Raw genomic sequence first — 19409 nt, 5'->3', positions numbered from 1 at the left:
GACCGTATGTACAGATACGTTCAAATGGGGTTAGGGGTCTCAGACTAGATGCCTTTGTCTGAAAATGAATTAAGCTTTCATTTAAATATAAACAAATTGAAGAGAGCAAGGGAGGGAGTATTGTTCTTGGAAATAAGAAAATGAGATAGGGGCAAATTTCCTCATTATGAGCAATATTCTAGTAACTCCAATATTGAGCCAGTGGAGACTTTGCCTATAGGTCCTTTCATAGGGAGACATTTTGTGGGACTGTCCAAGCTACTGTAAATGTAGGGAAGAGGAAGAGAGTAAATCTGATTGCTGTGTGCAAACCTAAAATGTAGGGTGGATAGCCCTTGAGGAGTCAAACAGACCAGTCCCAGGCATATGCTTAAGAAGTGTTTAGAACCCACCTGCAATAAGAAGGGATCTTTTAGGACCTGATCTAAACAAATTTTCTCTAAATAAGCAAAAAATACACTTAAAAAGGCAGATTGTCCAGTGTTAGGGTCATAAATATTAACCAGCATCAGAGTTTGGTGTCCCACTTTTCCTATACAAATTAAATATCTAATCTCTTCATCTGACTTGGAATCTAAAAGTTGTAAGGGGACTGTGCTGCGTATCAAAGCTGCAACTCTGTTTCTTGGACGTGTGGGACAAGTAGACCACCATAAGGAAATGGCAAGAGGACAGGGAGGGATGACCATAATTTTTTAAATGTATTAGGCACTTACTGGTGACTATGTGCCAACTGTAATAGGGTAACAGTTTAGAAAATGTGAGAATTTAGCATTAAACTCTAACATTGATCAAGTTTTATCTTCATAATGGGAAAACATCTGGATGAGAGTTTAGATCGTGAGAGTTTTTTGAGCCTGCATGTTCTCGGACTCTATTACATTGACCGAGTTTAAAAAGTGTGATAGTTTACTGCTAAACTCTCACATTTTCTAAACTCTCACTCTATTACATTTGGCCCTACAACTTTCTACCTCTTTCATATAATTTATTCATATTTTCCTGTGCAACAGTTCCTTTTCTTCTCTATGACCCCTCCTCCCTTAACATATTTATATTTTGGATCTGTGGTAGCACCCCCAATTATAATCAGGATTGATAATTATTGTCATTAGGGGTACCTCTTTCATATCATTTATTAGTATTTTCCTGTGCAATATGAGAAACACATATCCTGAAGAAATTGGCAACACCTACACCTCTATAAACCTGCACTTTAGTAAATATACGCCATAGCGTCTAAGCTAAAGAAATTGATAAAAATTCCTAGAGGGTATAGCCAATTCAGATTGAATTTCTGAAAACGAGGGGAAATTGTTACCCTGGGCAAGGTCATTTAAAAATTTAATATCAACCGCCCTCCAATGAATGAATACATTTCTGGACATGCCTGGAGGAAGTCAGGATTGTTAAAAATCTGAATAATTGGGGAAGGTTAAGGAGCAAGCAGATATTTCCGATTAGCGTAATCCGTAGTCAGTGAATGGGATACTATTGGGTTAGAGGAGGTGAGTCTAGGGTGACGTGGCCTGGAGGGCAGCATCCAGATTTAAGCAGAAAGGGAAGCCCCAATGGTAACAGTTACCATGATCACGTAGGGTCTTGGTAATATTCCAAAGTGTTTGGCAATAGTTAATGGGGCCACAATTAGGATTTTAGGGCCTGATTCAGAGCCGGACGCTCTGAAAGAGCACTCGCTCTGAATCAGGGCGTTTTTTTTTTTTAATTGGAGCGGCCTCCTGGCCGCTCGCATAGATGTGGGTAGCCACCCACAGCTATAGCGAGCGGCCAGGTTGATGGTCGCGATGGTCAGACTCTGACCCTAGCAGACTCTGACTGTCGACGGTGACAGCTCGACCCGTTTGGTAGGCGTGGCCGGGCCACGCCTACCAAACGGGTCGAGCTGTCACCGTCGACAGCTCGCCCCCATTGGTGCGAGACCTGGAGCGACGGAGCACCCGTCGCTAGCCGGGACTTGCGCATGCGCACGACGTAGCCGGCTCTGTCGTGCGCATGCCCAGTGGCCAAACATCGACCCGGTTGCAAGCGCTCAGCGCTTGCGACCTGGTCTGGATCAGGTCCCTAATCCCTTATAAATAGGGAAAGTTTCTGTAGGCGTTAATAATGCTATTCTTCGTCTTAAAAGATAATTATAAATGACATTCCTGGGAGGGTCAGAGTCTGCTAGTTTTGTGCAAAGAGCCCTTTGAGCTCATTCAATGGAGTGTAGGGATTAGATACTGCAAAATACAGCTATCCACAATTGTAGTATAAACCAACTCAGGCATGTCACAGAAACTAAAGTTATTCCTTCTTTGTTTTCAAGGTCCTCCGCTTTATCCCTAACTCGTTATCAAGGTGGAGGCATTCAATATCCTGTAGAGTGACTTCAAGCATTCTGGAGTTAGTTTATGTTTTTATTCCATTAATGCCATCCTCTGCAAGATATTTTTACAAATTTTTCCCATCAATTTTTGAAAGTCAGCATTGATCAGCTCTCTCAATTCACTCTTCATTCATTGAATATTTGATGTTTTCATCAGTCCCACCACGGGTTCAACTTCACAGTAGGTGGTACTTCCTGGTGAGTAAAATATTGTCGGAATCCGGAAGACAGGTCCCGTATTTTTTGTTTTGCATGGTGAGAGTAGAAAAATGCTAAGAAAAAATAGCTTCAGGTGAGTGGTAGCACGTATGATCAGGTCATCTGCTCCTACTTCCCAGTAATGGCATCTGATGTTGGAATTGGTTACTCAGATGCCATTACTGGGAAGTAGGTGGCAGTAGCCTAGCTTAAGATGAAAGAAGTGGGCGCTGGGGCAGTGCCGAAATACAAGCTGGAAAAAAAAGGCCACGGCTGCAGTGCTATAATGAGGCCACTTTCATAGTCATGGGCTCCACAGAGGGAGAAAGGTTATAAATGGTAGAAAGGTAGCAAAAGTACTCCTGAGAAATCACCAGTAAAGCAGCAGCAAAACTGGTGAGCCGAGTGCAGAGGTAAACTGCAAGGGCAGTGTTGCTGGCTCCAGGTCCGGTCAGCTCCAAATAACGACCCTCACCCACCACTTTCCAAGCCGTCCCTCTAATATGGGATCACTGGACTCTCTCTCATTAAGCTCCCAGAAGCATCCATATGTCAGCAGGATCCAGGCGGCTCCAGAGGCGGGCTGCAAATTTAGTCCACGGCTCAGACCGGAAAAGTAGGCCAAACACAGCAGTTGTCACTAATCACAGTGTGTGAGCAGTCTGGACTACCACAGAGCGTTCTCTTGGAATCGGAGAGGCAGAAGGAACACACCAGGGGTAAGAAAGGACTCCCAGTGCAGACGTACAGAGGCACTAGAAGCAGGAGCCCCCTCGGTTCACGTCTATGGTTATTTTGCACTTTCCAGTTGCACTTACAGTATGTGCAAAAGTGCATTTGTAGATGCCCACGTAGCAATGTAAAAAAGATAATCAATAATGCATTTTAAGAAAGAAAGTACAAAAGCCCTTTCATGATTAATTTAAGACATAAATAATCTTTACAGAGATATAGAAGAAAATGCAAACATGTTGGTCTTTGAGTTATCTTTTTACACCTTTATAATTTATTTACAAATATAGATGTATCCTCCTTTTAAGGGAGGTTTTGGAAAGATAGTGTAGTGCTCTTCCATTTACAATGTAGTAGGTTGTCAAGTAGGCACACTTGAGCAAAGGAGCAGCATATATCTGCATTTATAGTGTGCCTTATAAATGACCCTTATAGTTATGGTAACTGATATCAAATGACATAGTATGCATTAAGTTTATCTGAATTGTAGAACATGACCTTTGTCGTTTGTGATGGAAAATTTAGGAAGTGCAAAACTAGTTCACTGTAATTTTACCTTCAAATCTCATATAGAAGTAGGTCATTGTTTGGGTTTAAATATCCATCTAAATACATTTAGTATTTTTTTATTGTTCCATTTAGCAAAAATTAAAATGGTACAACACATACTATTAAAAACTATAGGCATCTAGAAACATTTCACTATTGTATTGCTTCACATGTCTTAAGATGTTTTCTTTAGACATTCACTAATGCTGTGTAGTCTTCAAATTTATATCCCACATTAAATAGGACAATTGCCTGAAAGCTTATGGATATGTCATGTAAGAGGTATTGCTAAAGGCCAACTCTGATGTTTCTCTCCAGTACATTATGCAGTACACTATATTTAATGTGTTAGCCTTTTCTGCTGTTCATCTTACATTTCAGAATTCCCACCACACATGCATAAATGTTCCAACCGCAATGCATCATGAAAACATATGTGGTTCTTAGAACACTGCTAACAGTTATGTATAAAGAAATCTATTTTTTTTTTCTTGAGGTTAGCTATAGACAATACTCAGATAGCACCTATCAATGCCTATTTCCCTATAGAATAAAAGCTTGCAAGTAGGGCCCTCTTACCTGTCTGTCTGGTGCTATATAAGTAACTTATAATAAATAAATTAAATAAATAAATGAATACTCAGGATTATCTGTGAAATTACAGTGAAATTGTGAAAAAGGCACTCATGTCAATAGAGCAATAAAAAGTATAAAAACAAACATCTACCATTAGCAAGCATATTAAGTTACAGAAGAGAAGAAAATCAATGATGGTACATATCCATTGTCTTTTATCCCCGTCTGCATTTATTAGAGCTAAGGTCTCTCAGTGTAGGTTTGCAGTGCTAATAAAGTAACGTGAGGTTTTCACTCTGACAAACAATAATAATGTTCAAGTAAACCCCAAAAACATAACAACTTGGGATGGAAGAACAACTTATAGAATGAAAAAGGGGTGGGAGGTATTTGTCAAAAAGAGCAAGTTCCAAATCATAAATTGCAATTATTATTGTAGATTTGCAAGATGTCACAGCGCTCCGCATCACTGCACCATGGGGAAAACCGGACATACGTACATAGAACTTCAATTATTGGAAAGTAACTATTGACTATTAAAGCATAATGGGGAAATTTAAGGCCAGATGTATATGCCTGGGTGCTAGATATGTTCTATGGAATACTTTAATAGTTGCCACCATCAGGTTGACATTCAAATTTCCCCTGGAAGATTTTTTTTTATTAAAATTCCACATTTCATGGTACAGAATGATTTACGGATGTCATCACTCCATTTTTGGCTGATAGGGAAGTATTTGACCAACAGGAACTAAGAATATTACAATAATAATGAACGTTTATCAATGTTACATATCAGGCAGAAATTCTCGGCCATGTAAGCAGAGCCGGGTGAAAATCAGACAAGCTGAAAATCTTTTCTTGAAGCTGCAGAAACGTAAGCTTAGGATCACTGGAGTTTAGAAGGAGCAATATTAGGATCTCACAACTTTAACAAATTAAATATACAGTGCCAAGCATGTCTGACAGTGGTAATCCCTTAATTTGTCCCTGTTTGTGTGTGCTCTTGGGAACCTGGATGAAAGGTTGACAATAAATAGGTTGACAGTCAATAGATTGACATCAGATAGTCAACATGAAATTAGTTGACTGACAAAAGGTTGACTGTGCAAAAGGTCTAGTTTCAAATGGCTGACACACAAATGATCGACACATGGTCAACACTTTTTAATGTTTTTTTTAAATAATTTTAAGGTTATGGTTAAGCACTAGGGGGGGGGTTAGTCTAAGGTTAGGTTTAGTCACTAGGGGGAAGGTTATGGTTAGATACTAGGGGGAAGGTTAGGGTTAAGATTAGGGTTAAAATAAAAATTGTCTCAACTATTTTGTGTTGACAGTTTGAACCTGTTGACCTTTCAACATTTTATAGCTGTCGATCTTTTGTCCATGTCAACCTATTGTATTGTAGGTAGACCAGTATTGACCTATTGACTGCTGACCCTGTTACTGTTGATCTTTTATACCACACCCGTGCTTTTGAACAGAAATAAAGTTTTTGACAGAATTACAAACAGACAGGGCAAAATATATAATCCATAATGGTGGGCGCCAGCATTGTAGATTAGACAGATACACTTTTCAGTCAGAAGGGTCATTGTATTTCTTGCTGTGCAATAAGTATCTACTTGGATATTATATTCAAATGTTCTGTATAGTGCACCATACCCCTACCATATTTCTTGTGTTTTCTAATCCTGAGGTTTCATAAAGGCTCTCTGCATCCTGTTCATTTCAAGCCTATTGATGGTTATGTGACATAATTTATGTCAGAGAATAAAGGCGACTAATTGCTAACGCTAAGTTTTTTAAAGTTACTGAAAAGAGCACTCACAACCCTTTAGCTCAGGGCCATTAAATCTCTAGGCACTCTAAGGGGGGACAGCAATGTGATGTGCCATTCAGGAATTCCATACCACCAGTCGGCATTGCAAGTTTTCCCTCACATCCCAATAAGGTAAAGTAATACAACTTACAAAGGTGATAAGGATAATGGGATAGATGCTATAATATAATTTCCCAAAATCCAGATTTCTATTATTTACCCTGCTATATGATGGAAAGAGACTGCTGTAATGAAGGGCAAGGTTCACAAAAGTAGAATGAAAACTAAATCTTATGGTGCATACACATGTTCAGATCAGACAACGATAAAGATATCGTTGTCTGATCGTCCTGCATATGCTGGATAATTGTTATCGAACATCCAGTACAGCACCAACCCTAAAATGACCAGCGACCCTATAGTCACCTGATCAATATCAACCAGGTTGGACTGCATGCATGGGGGGTTGGTCGTTATCGACCATGCGTGCCCCGCATCGTCCGTCGTTTGGGGGTTGAAAGTGGCCAAAAAATGTACGATATTAACGATATAGTTTATATCGTCCTACAAAATCTGAACGTGTGTATGCACCATTAGATTTAGTTAATTTAAAATCTGTAGCAAATGTATCTTATATCTACAATTTGCCTAATCTACTGGATCCCAAGTCTCCAACAATAAGTAATCCGAGCTCTAATAAACTACTACTCAGATTTCAATGCCCTCCTCAGTGGCATATGCTCTAATGAAGGGGTACTGAAATAATGGTATTCAAACAGGAGTCATAGCTTCTAACATTGTGCATGGCTGGAATAAAACAGAGGAGTGTGGCCATGTCACAAGGGGGCATAGTGGGGGCATATCCAGTGCAACACAGAGGTGACACCCGATGCAGGTAGGACCGGGGAGGGATGTTGTGCTAAGCCAAGTGCGGTCAAAAAGGAGACGTGGCCTCGCAGGACAGAGGGCATTGCTTCGTGAGCAGGGAGTGTGGCGTTGCCACCCGAACTGTCATTTTAGTCACTCTGGGGGTCCTGGAGATTTGTGCTACCCCTGGGGACAAGTCTGTTTCAAAGTGACAGCTCCCTCACTGTGGCAGGAGCCGAACACTGCACGTAATGCTACAGTGCAGCACCCGGCTCCGGTCACTGAGGAGGAGCCGGCATTTTAGTGTCACCCCTCAGCGGTGACATCCGGGTGCGGCCCACACCCCCGGAACCCCCTTGGTGACACCACTGACTTTGGACCTGGCAGACCAGCCATTTCATAGATAGGTAATATGTCAAAATGAATGTTACCATAATAAACTGCATTAAATATTGCGTTTTTATATATGAATGGAGTTTGTATCGCAGTGCTTTAAGTGATGTTGTTAAATTCTAACCTATGAATGATCAGATTGTTGGTATTGACATTTTACAATCTGTTAAAACTTCAAGCACAGTTTTCTAAAGCTAAATGAGGTTTGTACAATCACAAACACACTGTCTTTTGTTAACAAATTGGGGGCATTACATTTATTGGAACAATCATTTTTCTCCAGTTGTCTCATTTTAATGTATTGATAATTAATTTTAAAAAATTATAATAAATATTGAGAATAGCAACTACCTTAGAAGGATAATTACATATCTACAATTAAATTAACTCCTTAGAAAATAGTCCATGGAAAAAATATATTTTTTGCTGTAAGGAAAAAGTGTGTACCTACAGGGAGAATTCCATTGTTGCTGAATGCGGGAAGGAATACAGCTTGTGTTATCCATACTCGCAAAAGTGTTTATATTATGGAGATAGATAGCACCATTTCAATATGTGTTCCCCCTTCAGCAGGTAGCCACATCATTCCACCCCCAACACCATCATCATAATGACATAATGTTACAAGTCCTAATAAAAATGTGCATTATCTTGTACTTCCAATGGGATAGCTTTTGCCTCTCCAGTGCAGGTTACTGAATATAAGAAAACACATTTGCAGAAAAAAATCTACCAATGTAAAAGTCAGTAAAGAGTAGACATTTAACACATGAAATGGAGACAGACCCTATCTTTCATAACTTATTCATGACATAAAAGAAACTCTACCAGTGTTTCAGGAAGAACATACACTACCGTTCAAAAGTTTGGGGTCACTTAGAAATTTCCTTATTTTTGAAAGAAAAGCACTGTTTTTTTTCAATGAACAAAACATTCAATTAATCAGAAATACACTCTATACATTGTTAATGTGGTAAATGACTATAGTTGCTGCAAACGTCTGTTTTTTAAAGGAATATCTACATAGGTGTATAGAGGCCAATTTCCAGCAACCATCACTCCAGTGTTCTAATGGTACATTGTGTTTGCTAAGCGCGTTAGAAAACTAATGGATGATTAGAAAATCCTTGTGCAATTATGTTAGCACAGCTGAAAACGGGTTTGCTCATTAGAGAAGCTATAAAACTGGCCTTCCTTTGAGCTAGTTGAGTATCTGGGGCATCACATTTGTGGGTTCGATTATTATTCCAAATGGCCAGAAAAAGAGAACTTTCATTTGAAACTCGACAGTCTATTCTTGTTCTTAGAAATGAAGGCTATTCCATGCGAGAAATTGCGATGAAACTGAACAATTCCTACAATGGTGTGTACTACTCCCTTCAGAGAACAGCACAAACAGGCTCTAACCAGAGTAGTGGGAGGCCCCGGTGCACAACTGTGCAAGATGACAAGTTCATTAGAGTCTCTAGTTTGAGAAATAGAAGCCTCACAAGTCCTCAACTGGCAGCTTCATTAAATGGTACCCGCAAACGCCAATGTCAATGTCTACAGTGAAGAGGCAACTCCGGGATGTTGGGCTTCTAGGCAGAGTGGCAAAGGAAAAGCCATATCTGAGACTGGCCAATAATAGGAAAAGATTAATATGGGCAAAAGAACACAGACATTGGACAGAGGAAGATTGGAAAAAAGTGTTATGGACAGACGAATCAAAAATTGAGGTGTTTGGCTCACACAGAAGAAAATTTGTGAGACACAGAACAAGTGAAAAGATGCTGGAAGAGTGCCTGACGCCATCTGTCAAGCATGGTGGAGGTAATGTGATGGTCTGGAGCTGCTTTGGTGCTGGTAAAGTGGGAGATTTGTACAAGGTAAAAGGGATTTTAAATAAGGAAGGCTTACTCCATTTTGCAACGCAATGCCATACCCTGTGGACAGCACTTGATTGGAACCAACTTCCTCCTCCAACAGGACAATGACAAGAAAAAACCTCCAAATTATGCAAGAACTATTTAGGGAAGAAGCAGGAAGCTGGTATTCTGTCTGTAATGTACTGGCCTGCGCATTGACCAGATCTCAACTCCATTGGGCTGTTGTGTCAGCAGCTTGACCGTATGGTATGCAAAAAGTGCCCATCAAGCCAAACCAACTTGTGGGAGATGCTTCAGGAAGCGTTGGGTGAAATTTCTTCAGATTACCTCAACAATTTAACAGCTAGAATGCCAAAGTTCTGCAATGCTGTAATTGCGGCAAAAGGAGCATTCTTTGACGAAAGCAAAGTTTGAAGGACAAAATTATTATTTCAAATAAAAATCATCATTTCTAACCTTGCCAATGTCTTGACTATATGTTCTATTCATTTTGCAACTCATTTGATAAATAAAAGTCAGTTTTCATGTAAAACAAGAAATTGTCTGGGCGACCCCAAACTTTTGAATGGTAGTGTATAAGTTTGAAATGAATAAAGATGGAGGTCCAAAATCCTGGTCCGCAATTATTGTAGAATAGATAAGGTATTTAGCCATTCAAAGCCATAATATTGCCAGCATTGGATCGCCAGCCTTTTCAGTTAGTCTTTATCTGTTGTCCTTAACATTTTTGTTTTAAGAAAAGACTGTCAGAAAACTATTTATGATAAATTTGTCTACCATGTGGTATCCTGCTTTTCAGTTTTGGAATGACAATCTATATGACTAATGCAAAATTAAATAACAAAATGAATGTTACCATAGCGGAACAAATCTGCTGTACTGTAAGCACAAAGATAAGCTATTTTCTGACAAGCCTGCAGCATGACTGGCATCTGAACGTGATGACTTTCAAGATCAATGTCATAATAATATAAAACACAAAGGTAAAATATACACGAATATTAAAATATCTAATGTCAAAAAAATTCTCACAAACAAGATGCACAGTTACTTGTTCTTTGCTGTCACTCAGAATCAGCCACTGAATGCACACTCTAGGTCAAGATAGTGTTGGGCAGGATGCAGAGGAAGGTGCATTTTATGGATGTGACTAGTCACTACAAATGTGGGGTGTATTATGAATTGTGGGCACTAATGTGTCCTCATACACCAAGCCTCAATACGCCATGAGGTGCAAGATGCCTGATGCGAGTTAGCTGTGCTGGGCGCTGTAGTGTCTTTTTTGCTCCAATGTGTGTGTTAGTTGCATCGCACTGAGACAGAACCGCTTAACGAGACTGAACTGATTTGATATTCAACACCTGTATATCTGTGTGCAACCAAGTCTGAATCAGTACAACGGAGCTTTGCATAAAAAAACCACGGCGCTGCATCGTAGCACTTTATATACAGATTCAGACTTGCTCACACAAAGATATACCAGATTTTACATATTAAATTAATCAGTACAGTCTTGTGAAATGGTTTTGTTGCATCACATTGCGACTAAGACACATTTTTGGGTGAAAACAATGCACAGGACCTGGCATGCCAAGAAGGGCTATTTCACGCGACTGCAGCAATAAAACAAAACTTGGTATTAACAGACAAATAATTAACCACTGTTCGAAGCCTGGATTATCGACAAAGCGATACAGGAGACCACCTAGGGCACGGTGGGACCTAAGGCTCCCATACACTGCCAACTGCCTTCGTGAGTAGAAACCGTTTTTAGTTTTCCACAAGTACTTCCTGACTTCGGGGGAAGGATGGGGGTGTGTTGGTATCAGCAGCACTGTAATCTGGCACATAGACCATGAAGGTAGCCAGGTCACAGGCATCTCATCCAATCAGGGCACAAGGAGGAGAGGATTCTACCCTTTCTTTGTATGGGCTCAATAAGCACTAACTGGAGGAAAAAATAATTGAAATACCTTTTGGGGAGGTCTTATCATATGTCATATAAGGGGCATAAGGAAATACTTGAAGGGCATTTAATGGGTAAGGGCGGGTATCTCATGACATTTGATGGGAGTCTTTGTTATATCTGTACTCGGCTGGTCGAGTCTAGACTGAATCATTGGAATGGTTGCTGACTTGTTCACCTGTTATGATGATGTCAGCCTGGGTATTGGCCTGGTTGACTGATTGGTTTGCCAGCCGTTTTAATCAGGTGCTGGCTCTTGGGCCTGTGTGGGTTGTTCTGTTCTGGCTGTGTCTCCCACAGGATTACATGTCTTGCGTGGTCCCTGGTTCTAGCTGTTTGCAAACTGCCTAGGAAGGATTGCTGGTTTCTTCATCTGCTAAGTATCCTGGATACATTCTGTTACATATTATTGCTAGCAGATGCACACCTGGCTAATATATTACTCTGGATAGTCCATGTGTTTTGAAATGTCTTATCCTGCAGTTTACTGTGTATCTAAAGAAATGACTGTGTTTTGCAATTACTCTCATGTTTATTGAATTATCATTCTGGAATTATTACAATTGCTTAAGAATGTATATATTACTAATGTAGTGAAAATATAACTACATACCCTTTTGTTAGCTGCTTAATTATTAGTAGCTAAATTGAATCCTTGTTTGTTACTAGCTTGCAGTGACGATAACTGCAGGAGAGTATTCTGGTAATCACTCTTTAGGATTGCTGTTTGTATTACTACATCAATTAGCTTTAGACAGAGTTCTTCCATCTAGTGTGGGAAGCTAAGCAGTAGGAGCTTGGGCTTATTCCTGGATGGGGGACTTCACGAGAATCTAGGTATAGTTCCCTATATGAGTTCTTAGAGTGTCACATTCCTATGTTTATATTTTGAGACATGTGCTTCCTGCACTGTTATTACTTTAAGTGTGAAGTCCAGGCGGCAGCCTGAGTACCTACGAACAAGGAGGTTGTTATTGGTGAAAGGCACTTTTTCTTAGGTTTTGACAGTGCAGGAGTTCATCGGGTATCATAACATTACAACCCACCTCTATTATAGGAATTGACATTAACAACAACTGACATTATGGAACCCCAGCAGATGAATGTAGCACAAGAGTTAATGAGTCAGGCATTCATTGACTTATAATGTGCAGGAATTGTCTAAGAAGATTAAAGGTTGCAGTCCAGGAACAAGTCGTTTCTAGAGCATCCGATACTTTATCTCCTAAGCCTAAAATTAAGTTGCCAGATCGGTTTTCTGGGGATTGCAGTTTATTTAACAACATTAAGGATAGTTGCAAATTATACTTTCAATTAAGACCTGTTTCTTCAGAATCTGAGACTCCGAAAGTTGGTATAATTATTTCGCTATTGCAGGGGGATCCTCAAACCTGGGCCTTTGGTCTTAAATCGGGTTGTGAGGAATTATCCTCTGTAGAGAAGTTTTTAGTGCTTTAGGCATTTTACATGATAACCCTGATAAGGTCACTTCAGCGGAATGGCAGCTGCGGTGATTGAGGTAGGGCTCAGTTGAGAATTCCGCTACTAAATTTCGTAGGTGGACCAATGATTCCACTTGGAATGATGCCACTTTACAAATCAAATTTTGTTGGGGTTTAACTGAAACTATCAAGGATGTTCTAATTCAATATCCACAGGAAACATCCTTACACTCTCTTATTAAACTATTAAAATTGATAAACATTTCAGAGAATGTAGATCAGAGAGAAGTTTTGATTCAGGTGATTCTAACAATGTAAAGATTGAGCAAGATGAGTGTATTCAACTGGGGGTAACCCATATTACTGTCAAAGAAAGAGATAGGAGGAAGGTTGGTAGGTTATGGTTTTATTGTGGCAGTAAAGACCATTGGCTTAGAAAGTGTCTCCAATAGGCAGAAAATTACACAGCCTAGGTTGTGAAGGGGAGTGCCCCCTAAACGCCATGAAGAATCAAGCCACTAACTCCCTCAAATGTACCATCACACTTCTGTCTCCTGACAAGGGGGCTGTTGCGCTGTGTGCTTTGAATGACTGTGGGGGCTGCAATTTTATTGATCAGCAAGAGGTTCAAAAACTTAAAATTCCTGTTGAGAGACTTCAACTTTCTCTTTCTGTAAAGGGAATGGATGGGAAACTTTTGTCTGGTAAAATGATTTATTTTGTTGCCATCCCAGTAGAAATGTTTATGGCAGCTAACATAGGTAATCCATTAGTTTTTTGGTTATTTAGTCTCCTTTATTTCCTGTGGTTTTGGGGTTTTCCTGGGTACGTCAGTATAACCCGGTTATTGATTGGAAGATTGGTCAGATTACTCAATGGAGTGAGAAATGCAGAAAGTGCAATATTGCTCTCCGGGTTAGAGTTGTCTCCTCCAATCTGGCTGGGTTGCCCAGTACTTATCATGATTTTGAGGATGTGTTCAATAAATAGGCTTCTAAGGTTTTACCCCCACTTCACCCCTATGATTGCAGTATTGAACTTACTCCTGGTAGCCGATTACCCAAGGGGCGGTTGTTTAATTTAACAGTTCCTGAAAGAATGGCTGTTGAGGACTTTGTTAAGGAAAACTTGGAGAATGGTTTTATTAGACCATCCAGGTCACCTTTGGGGGCTGGTCTTTTATTTGTTTCTAAAAAAAAAAAAAGATGGGTGGTTGAGACCCTGTATGGATTACAGAGGCTTGAATAAGATCTCAGTCAAAAACAGTTACCCTTTGCCCAGGCTCTTAGGCCTGTGTGTGTTGTTCTGTTCTGGCTGCGTCTACCACAGGATTCCATGTTTTGCTACATTGTAGCACTTCATATACAGATTCAGAGACTCAGTCGCACACAGCTATACAAATGTTGCATTTCAAATTAGTTAGCACAGACTGCTGGTGCTTCCGAGTTGCATCTCAGTGCGCCTTAGATGCATTTTCAGCAAAAACGTGTAAGGACACATCTGTATATCTATCTTCTCCATATATTTATATGCGTGTATTCATTCCAGATGATATAATTAACTATATGTCTTAGGTCTTTTTTAAAAACAATTCCAAATGTACTGTTTCTAGCTATACTAATATTATAAGAACATTGTGTCTGTTTGTTCCAAGTTGGCGCAAAAACTAGTGAACCGACTGCATCATTTTGTAGTGGAAGTTCCTAGCGATAACCTGCACTTAGTACATCTCGATCAATCAAATTAAAGCTCAGCAATAACAAAAACAAAATTTAGTGAAATCATCAATGCAAGATATAGGTGTGTCACCATGTGACTGGTAAGGGGTGGGGGGAGAGGTGCTTTGGGCCCATATTCACTTGAATAGGATCGACTACATAGCAGTCTATGCACAGGGCACACAGAGACATTGGTGTGAGTGTTGGGTGAAGAGGCTGCTGCCACCAGTCTGTATAGAGCTGCTGGTCAAGTAGGTCACTCCCATGACAGAGCCACTATGCATAACCATGCAACCAGAACACCTCATATAAAAGAAAATGTTGTTAGAAGCGATTTAATCATGAGCGAAGCCACGGGGAACAACTAGTATTAAAATATTTATATAGGGTGCATGACCAGAAATGGGGGAATGTCTATATCTGTTTTTGTATTCATTATGTAATTCCCACAACTGCATCCATTTTCCAGTTAATTAGAAATGCCCTATGCATAGTTTTCATTCAATTAGCTTTAGGTCATTAATACAGTATGTGTATTGTGAATGGACTTTTTATTAGATTATTAGAAGCTGGGTTTATTATGTTGAATGTATGGACAATTTCTATCTTTTGAGTATATTATAAATACATTACAATATTACACTATTGGGGACTTTATAATTCTGTTGGGTAGATGATGTTAGCCAATACTTCTGGTGGTTTTACATAATATTTTGGATGGAAAGACTCAATAAAGCATTATTTGCGGAGGTACTGAAATGTGATTTTTAAGGTACTAAGTGACACATGCATCACCAACATACATAGTTTGGAACATTCTACAATATTGTATTCCTTTTTGACAAGTTAATATGGAAGAAGAAATCTTTCACATTGTTCCTTGTCATTTATATTTTATAAATTCATTCATTATCACCTCTGGATAGGCATACTAACATTTTTAGAATATATCACAATATATTTAATTTTGTATTGATTCTGATGTATTACTATATCTGTCCTTCCACTTATAGGGAAGTATCTTTTGCCTAAGTTTGGAATCCTTGTTGGAGGAAATCCATAAGAAAGAACCAATGTATATCCCTGAACATGGATCATGTCTAACCTGGATCATATGTAGGAGCCCATTGGGTCTTAATCCGTCTTTGCTCCGTTCTTTGAGCCTGATACATGAGGTTAAGTGCCAGCTATTGCATAATGGTCCAGCAGGTTAGCAAGAGGTGATAGTACATAATACAAGCTACAGTATATGTTCCAGTTACATAGCAACACTCACTTAGAGACAGACTGTTTGAACACAAGTAGCAAATAAGTCTATTTTTTGCAAGAACTGTGTAGAGAGTGGAAATCAGGTGATCTATGCAAGGTGATTTGGATATGTCATGAGCTTGCCTACAGAGATGAGTTTACAGGGAATGTATCAAGGTTTGCAGGCTATAGGAAGGTCTACTTCTAGGGTGGGAATTACACAAAGTGGAGGCAGCCAGTGGTGGAAATACCATAAGTGCAGGAGGTGTGGCCACTACAGGATCCAAAATAGATGAGGGCCCAGCAATAAGGGATCTACCACCTCTGAGGCACATGCAGCACTCCCCAAGGGCCCTCTTTTTTGAGCATTGAGGAACCCTCTTCCTAGTGGTGCATGTGCAGTGTCAAGTCGCATCAGACCTTGCATGTTCAGAAGCGGGCTCCACTCTACTTTTCTCAGAGTAGTGGTCTGGAGGCTACAGCAGCACCACTAAGTCACTATGTTGTGCCCTTATGTGCAGTATATCATTATAATACTACACTGTTACACAGGTTATGAGGGTGACTACTGTAGGTACAAGCAGCTCGTGTTGAGAATCTTCAGTTGAAGGAAAACTGACCAAAATTTCTTTTTTATAGCATATTCATTTGCAGGACTAGGTTGGTATAAGGTATGTCACCTTATACCAACCTAGTCCTGCAAATCAATATGCTATAAGTGATAAATAGGTTATCTAAAATACAATATTTTTCACATACAGAATAACAGCATGGTTGTAAATTTTAATGTCACAAATGAAATCCTTTTTCCCCTTCTATACAATTTGAAACTATAGCTGCTCAATTTGATAATGCAAAAAAACAGAATGTACATTTTTAATTAAATTAGAGTTACCTGGTTTGGCAGCACATCAGTAACATCTCTTTGTTGTTAATTAAAACTTGCAAAATGACCAGGAAAGCTTTGGCTCGTAATGCTGTTGAAGGGCTTTCTAGAAGACGCACTATCTTTGTAACAAAATCCTGAAAAAGATGCAAAAATATAAATGAGTACAGAAACATAAATCTGCAATGGAGAGAAACGTTACAGCAAAGTGAAAAATAAAATAGGCCTCAGCATGCTGTCATTTCATCACAGTGATAAACGAAATCCGCCAAAAAATAAAAATGCATTTCGCATTGTTTGACTAGGTTAGCATTACTGAGAGACAAAAGAAAATTGAAAATATAAACAACTTAGTTTAAAATAAGATATGATTCTGATCTCTCCAATTAACATATCTACAATAAAAAGGCAATTCTCTGTGAAAATTGCATTTCACAAATATATTTATTTTTCTTATAAATTCTCTTATATTTCTCCTAGTGGATGGAGGAAGGTAACAAAAAAGGTAGGAAACTTATAGATGTAAACATCAGCAGATATAAATCCTAAAATTACAGCAGTGGTTCCCAAACTGGGTCTTCAGAGCTTGTTTGAATGATTGTACAGAGTTGCAGAGTCTGTTGGGGAGAGGGAGGGAGTTCCAAAGGTGGGGAGCAGCACAGGCAAAATCTTGGAGGCGGGAGTGGGAGGAAGTAATCAATTGGCATGAAAGGCGGCTTGTATTATGTGAATGAAGAGGGCGGACTAAAGAGTGAAGGGAGATAAGATCAGAGATGTAAATGGGGAGAGGAATGGCTGAGGGCTTTGTAAGTGAGTGTGAGAACCTTGAAATGGATTCTGAAAGGGAAGGGGAGCCAGTGGAAGCAGATATAGAGCGTTTGGAGAGGAAGATGAGCTGAACAGCAGCACTGAGCACAGACTGGAGAGGAGAGAGATGGGATTTGGAGAGGCCAGATAAAAGGAGGTTACAGTAGTCCAATCTGGAGATGACCAGTGAATGTATGACGGTTTTGGTGGCATCCTGGGTGAGAAAGGGTCTGATCTTGAAAATATTCTTGAGATTGCTCTGAAGCTGGGCATCTACTATACAATTTTCTGTCAGATATCTGTCCAATCTGGTTGGTTGGAATGAAACCTGGTAATGTATGGGAGCAAATGACAATCGAACATTTGCTCACAAACACTGGAAAATAGCCAAAAATGGTTGTCAGACAAATTGGTTAAAACACACAAAATTTAACCAATTTGAGAAATGTTTTTGTCCTTTTTTCAGTGTTTAAAACCATATGATAGACTGTCATTTGCTCCCATACATTACCAGGTTTTCATTCCAACCAGCCAGATTGGACAGATATCTGACAGAAAATTGTATAGTAGATGCCCAGCTTTACTCTATTCACAATCACAATACAATGAAATTACCTCCAGATTGGCCCGATTCAGGCAAGACATTCCCCAACTGAAGGCTATGTCCCGCCAACGGACATGTCTTGGAGGAATCTAAAGGTGGGTAAACACTAGACGATATGTCACCCGATCCAGCAAACATATCGTCCACATCGACCAGTGTGTACCCACTGTGACTGACCATGAGTGCTTCTGTGGGATCGTTCATCGCATTGACAGATCGAGCCTACATCCTGCTCAACCTGTCAATTTGATGACCGACCCTGTGATTGTGGATGCGGCTGATGAATGACATATCACGCAGTCGTTCACTAGACCGTGTGGTGTCAAACGACCACACAATATGTCATTCATCGCATTGTGGGTCGGCTGGGTATACACATTGTGTAATGTGTATCCGCCTTTACATTCATCACTACTCTGTTTGGAAGCCAGGAATGGTAGCTAACAAGCAACCTATTGGAAATTCAGTATTGTCTTCTAACAAGCCCTCATCACCTAATATTTCTCATTCCCTTTTTTCTAAACTACGTAAAGTTTGACATATGCACCATGTAGGTTATAGTACAATCTCACTTCTGTCGCTCCATCACACAATCTTACTTTGCATCATACTACATTTGGGCAGATAATAATTTTAAGATAACAATGTCCAATGTAATTTTAAAAAATCCATATGCTCTCACATAAATCACTAAAAAGTTATTTGCATAAAAGAGCCCATACTAATGAATATAACTTCTTACAAGTAGCGTTCATAATTTCCAACAAGGCATTACTTGGGTCAGCTTTAGGCTAGACATTTAAGTGTACTAAGATTAAGTAAGGTACACATCTAACTAAAACAAAATATTCAAAATAATATTTGTAATAATAATAATAATAATAATAATAATAATAATAATTGTTGCATTTTAGTACACCTTTTTTTAAATTATACTATAAATAGAAGTAACATTATTTTCTGTCAATACTTAATCAACAAGCCAAATGGTTATTAAATAATAGTAGAGGTGTAGCATTGTAATAAATTCATAATCAAAAGACATAATATGCAACATTCCTTTCTTGCAAAATGATGGGTTCTAATGCATTGCTAAGTGGTCTGAACGTCTACTATGTATTCTAATAACCTTTTTGCACATATATTGGTTAACATTTAAAAAATTAAAAAGTATAGTGTGTCATAAAGGCTTTAAAGGGTAAGTCATTAAGTCCAGTGCTGCTTTATATCGAAGCCGTTTATTTTATGTCTGGCATGGCCGGAAGGTGCAAATTGCCATTTTCAGCAAGTCCAAGAAAGTCACTCTAATATATTTTCTGGAAACAATACAAATACAATTTATGGTGT

General features: G+C 39.3%; 1 protein-coding gene across 2 annotated transcripts in view; it reads right to left on the bottom strand.

Moving 5' to 3' along the window:
- The window catches only part of ULK4 (unc-51 like kinase 4), a 777293-nt gene that overhangs the window by 465285 nt on the left and 292599 nt on the right, over nt 1-19409 (bottom strand). For both annotated transcript variants that reach the window (XM_088463894.1, XM_088463889.1), the window contains exon 22: nt 16661-16788. In XM_088463894.1, coding sequence (XP_088320020.1) covers nt 16661-16788 — 128 coding nt within the window. The remainder of the gene's footprint in view (nt 1-16660; nt 16789-19409) is intronic.

This window comes from Taudactylus pleione, unplaced genomic scaffold (assembly GCF_031769625.1).
Source record: "Taudactylus pleione unplaced genomic scaffold, aTauple2 ptg000053l, whole genome shotgun sequence".
Classification (NCBI taxonomy): Eukaryota; Metazoa; Chordata; class Amphibia; order Anura; family Myobatrachidae; genus Taudactylus; species Taudactylus pleione.
This window is presented reverse-complemented; position numbering and strand designations above follow the sequence as displayed.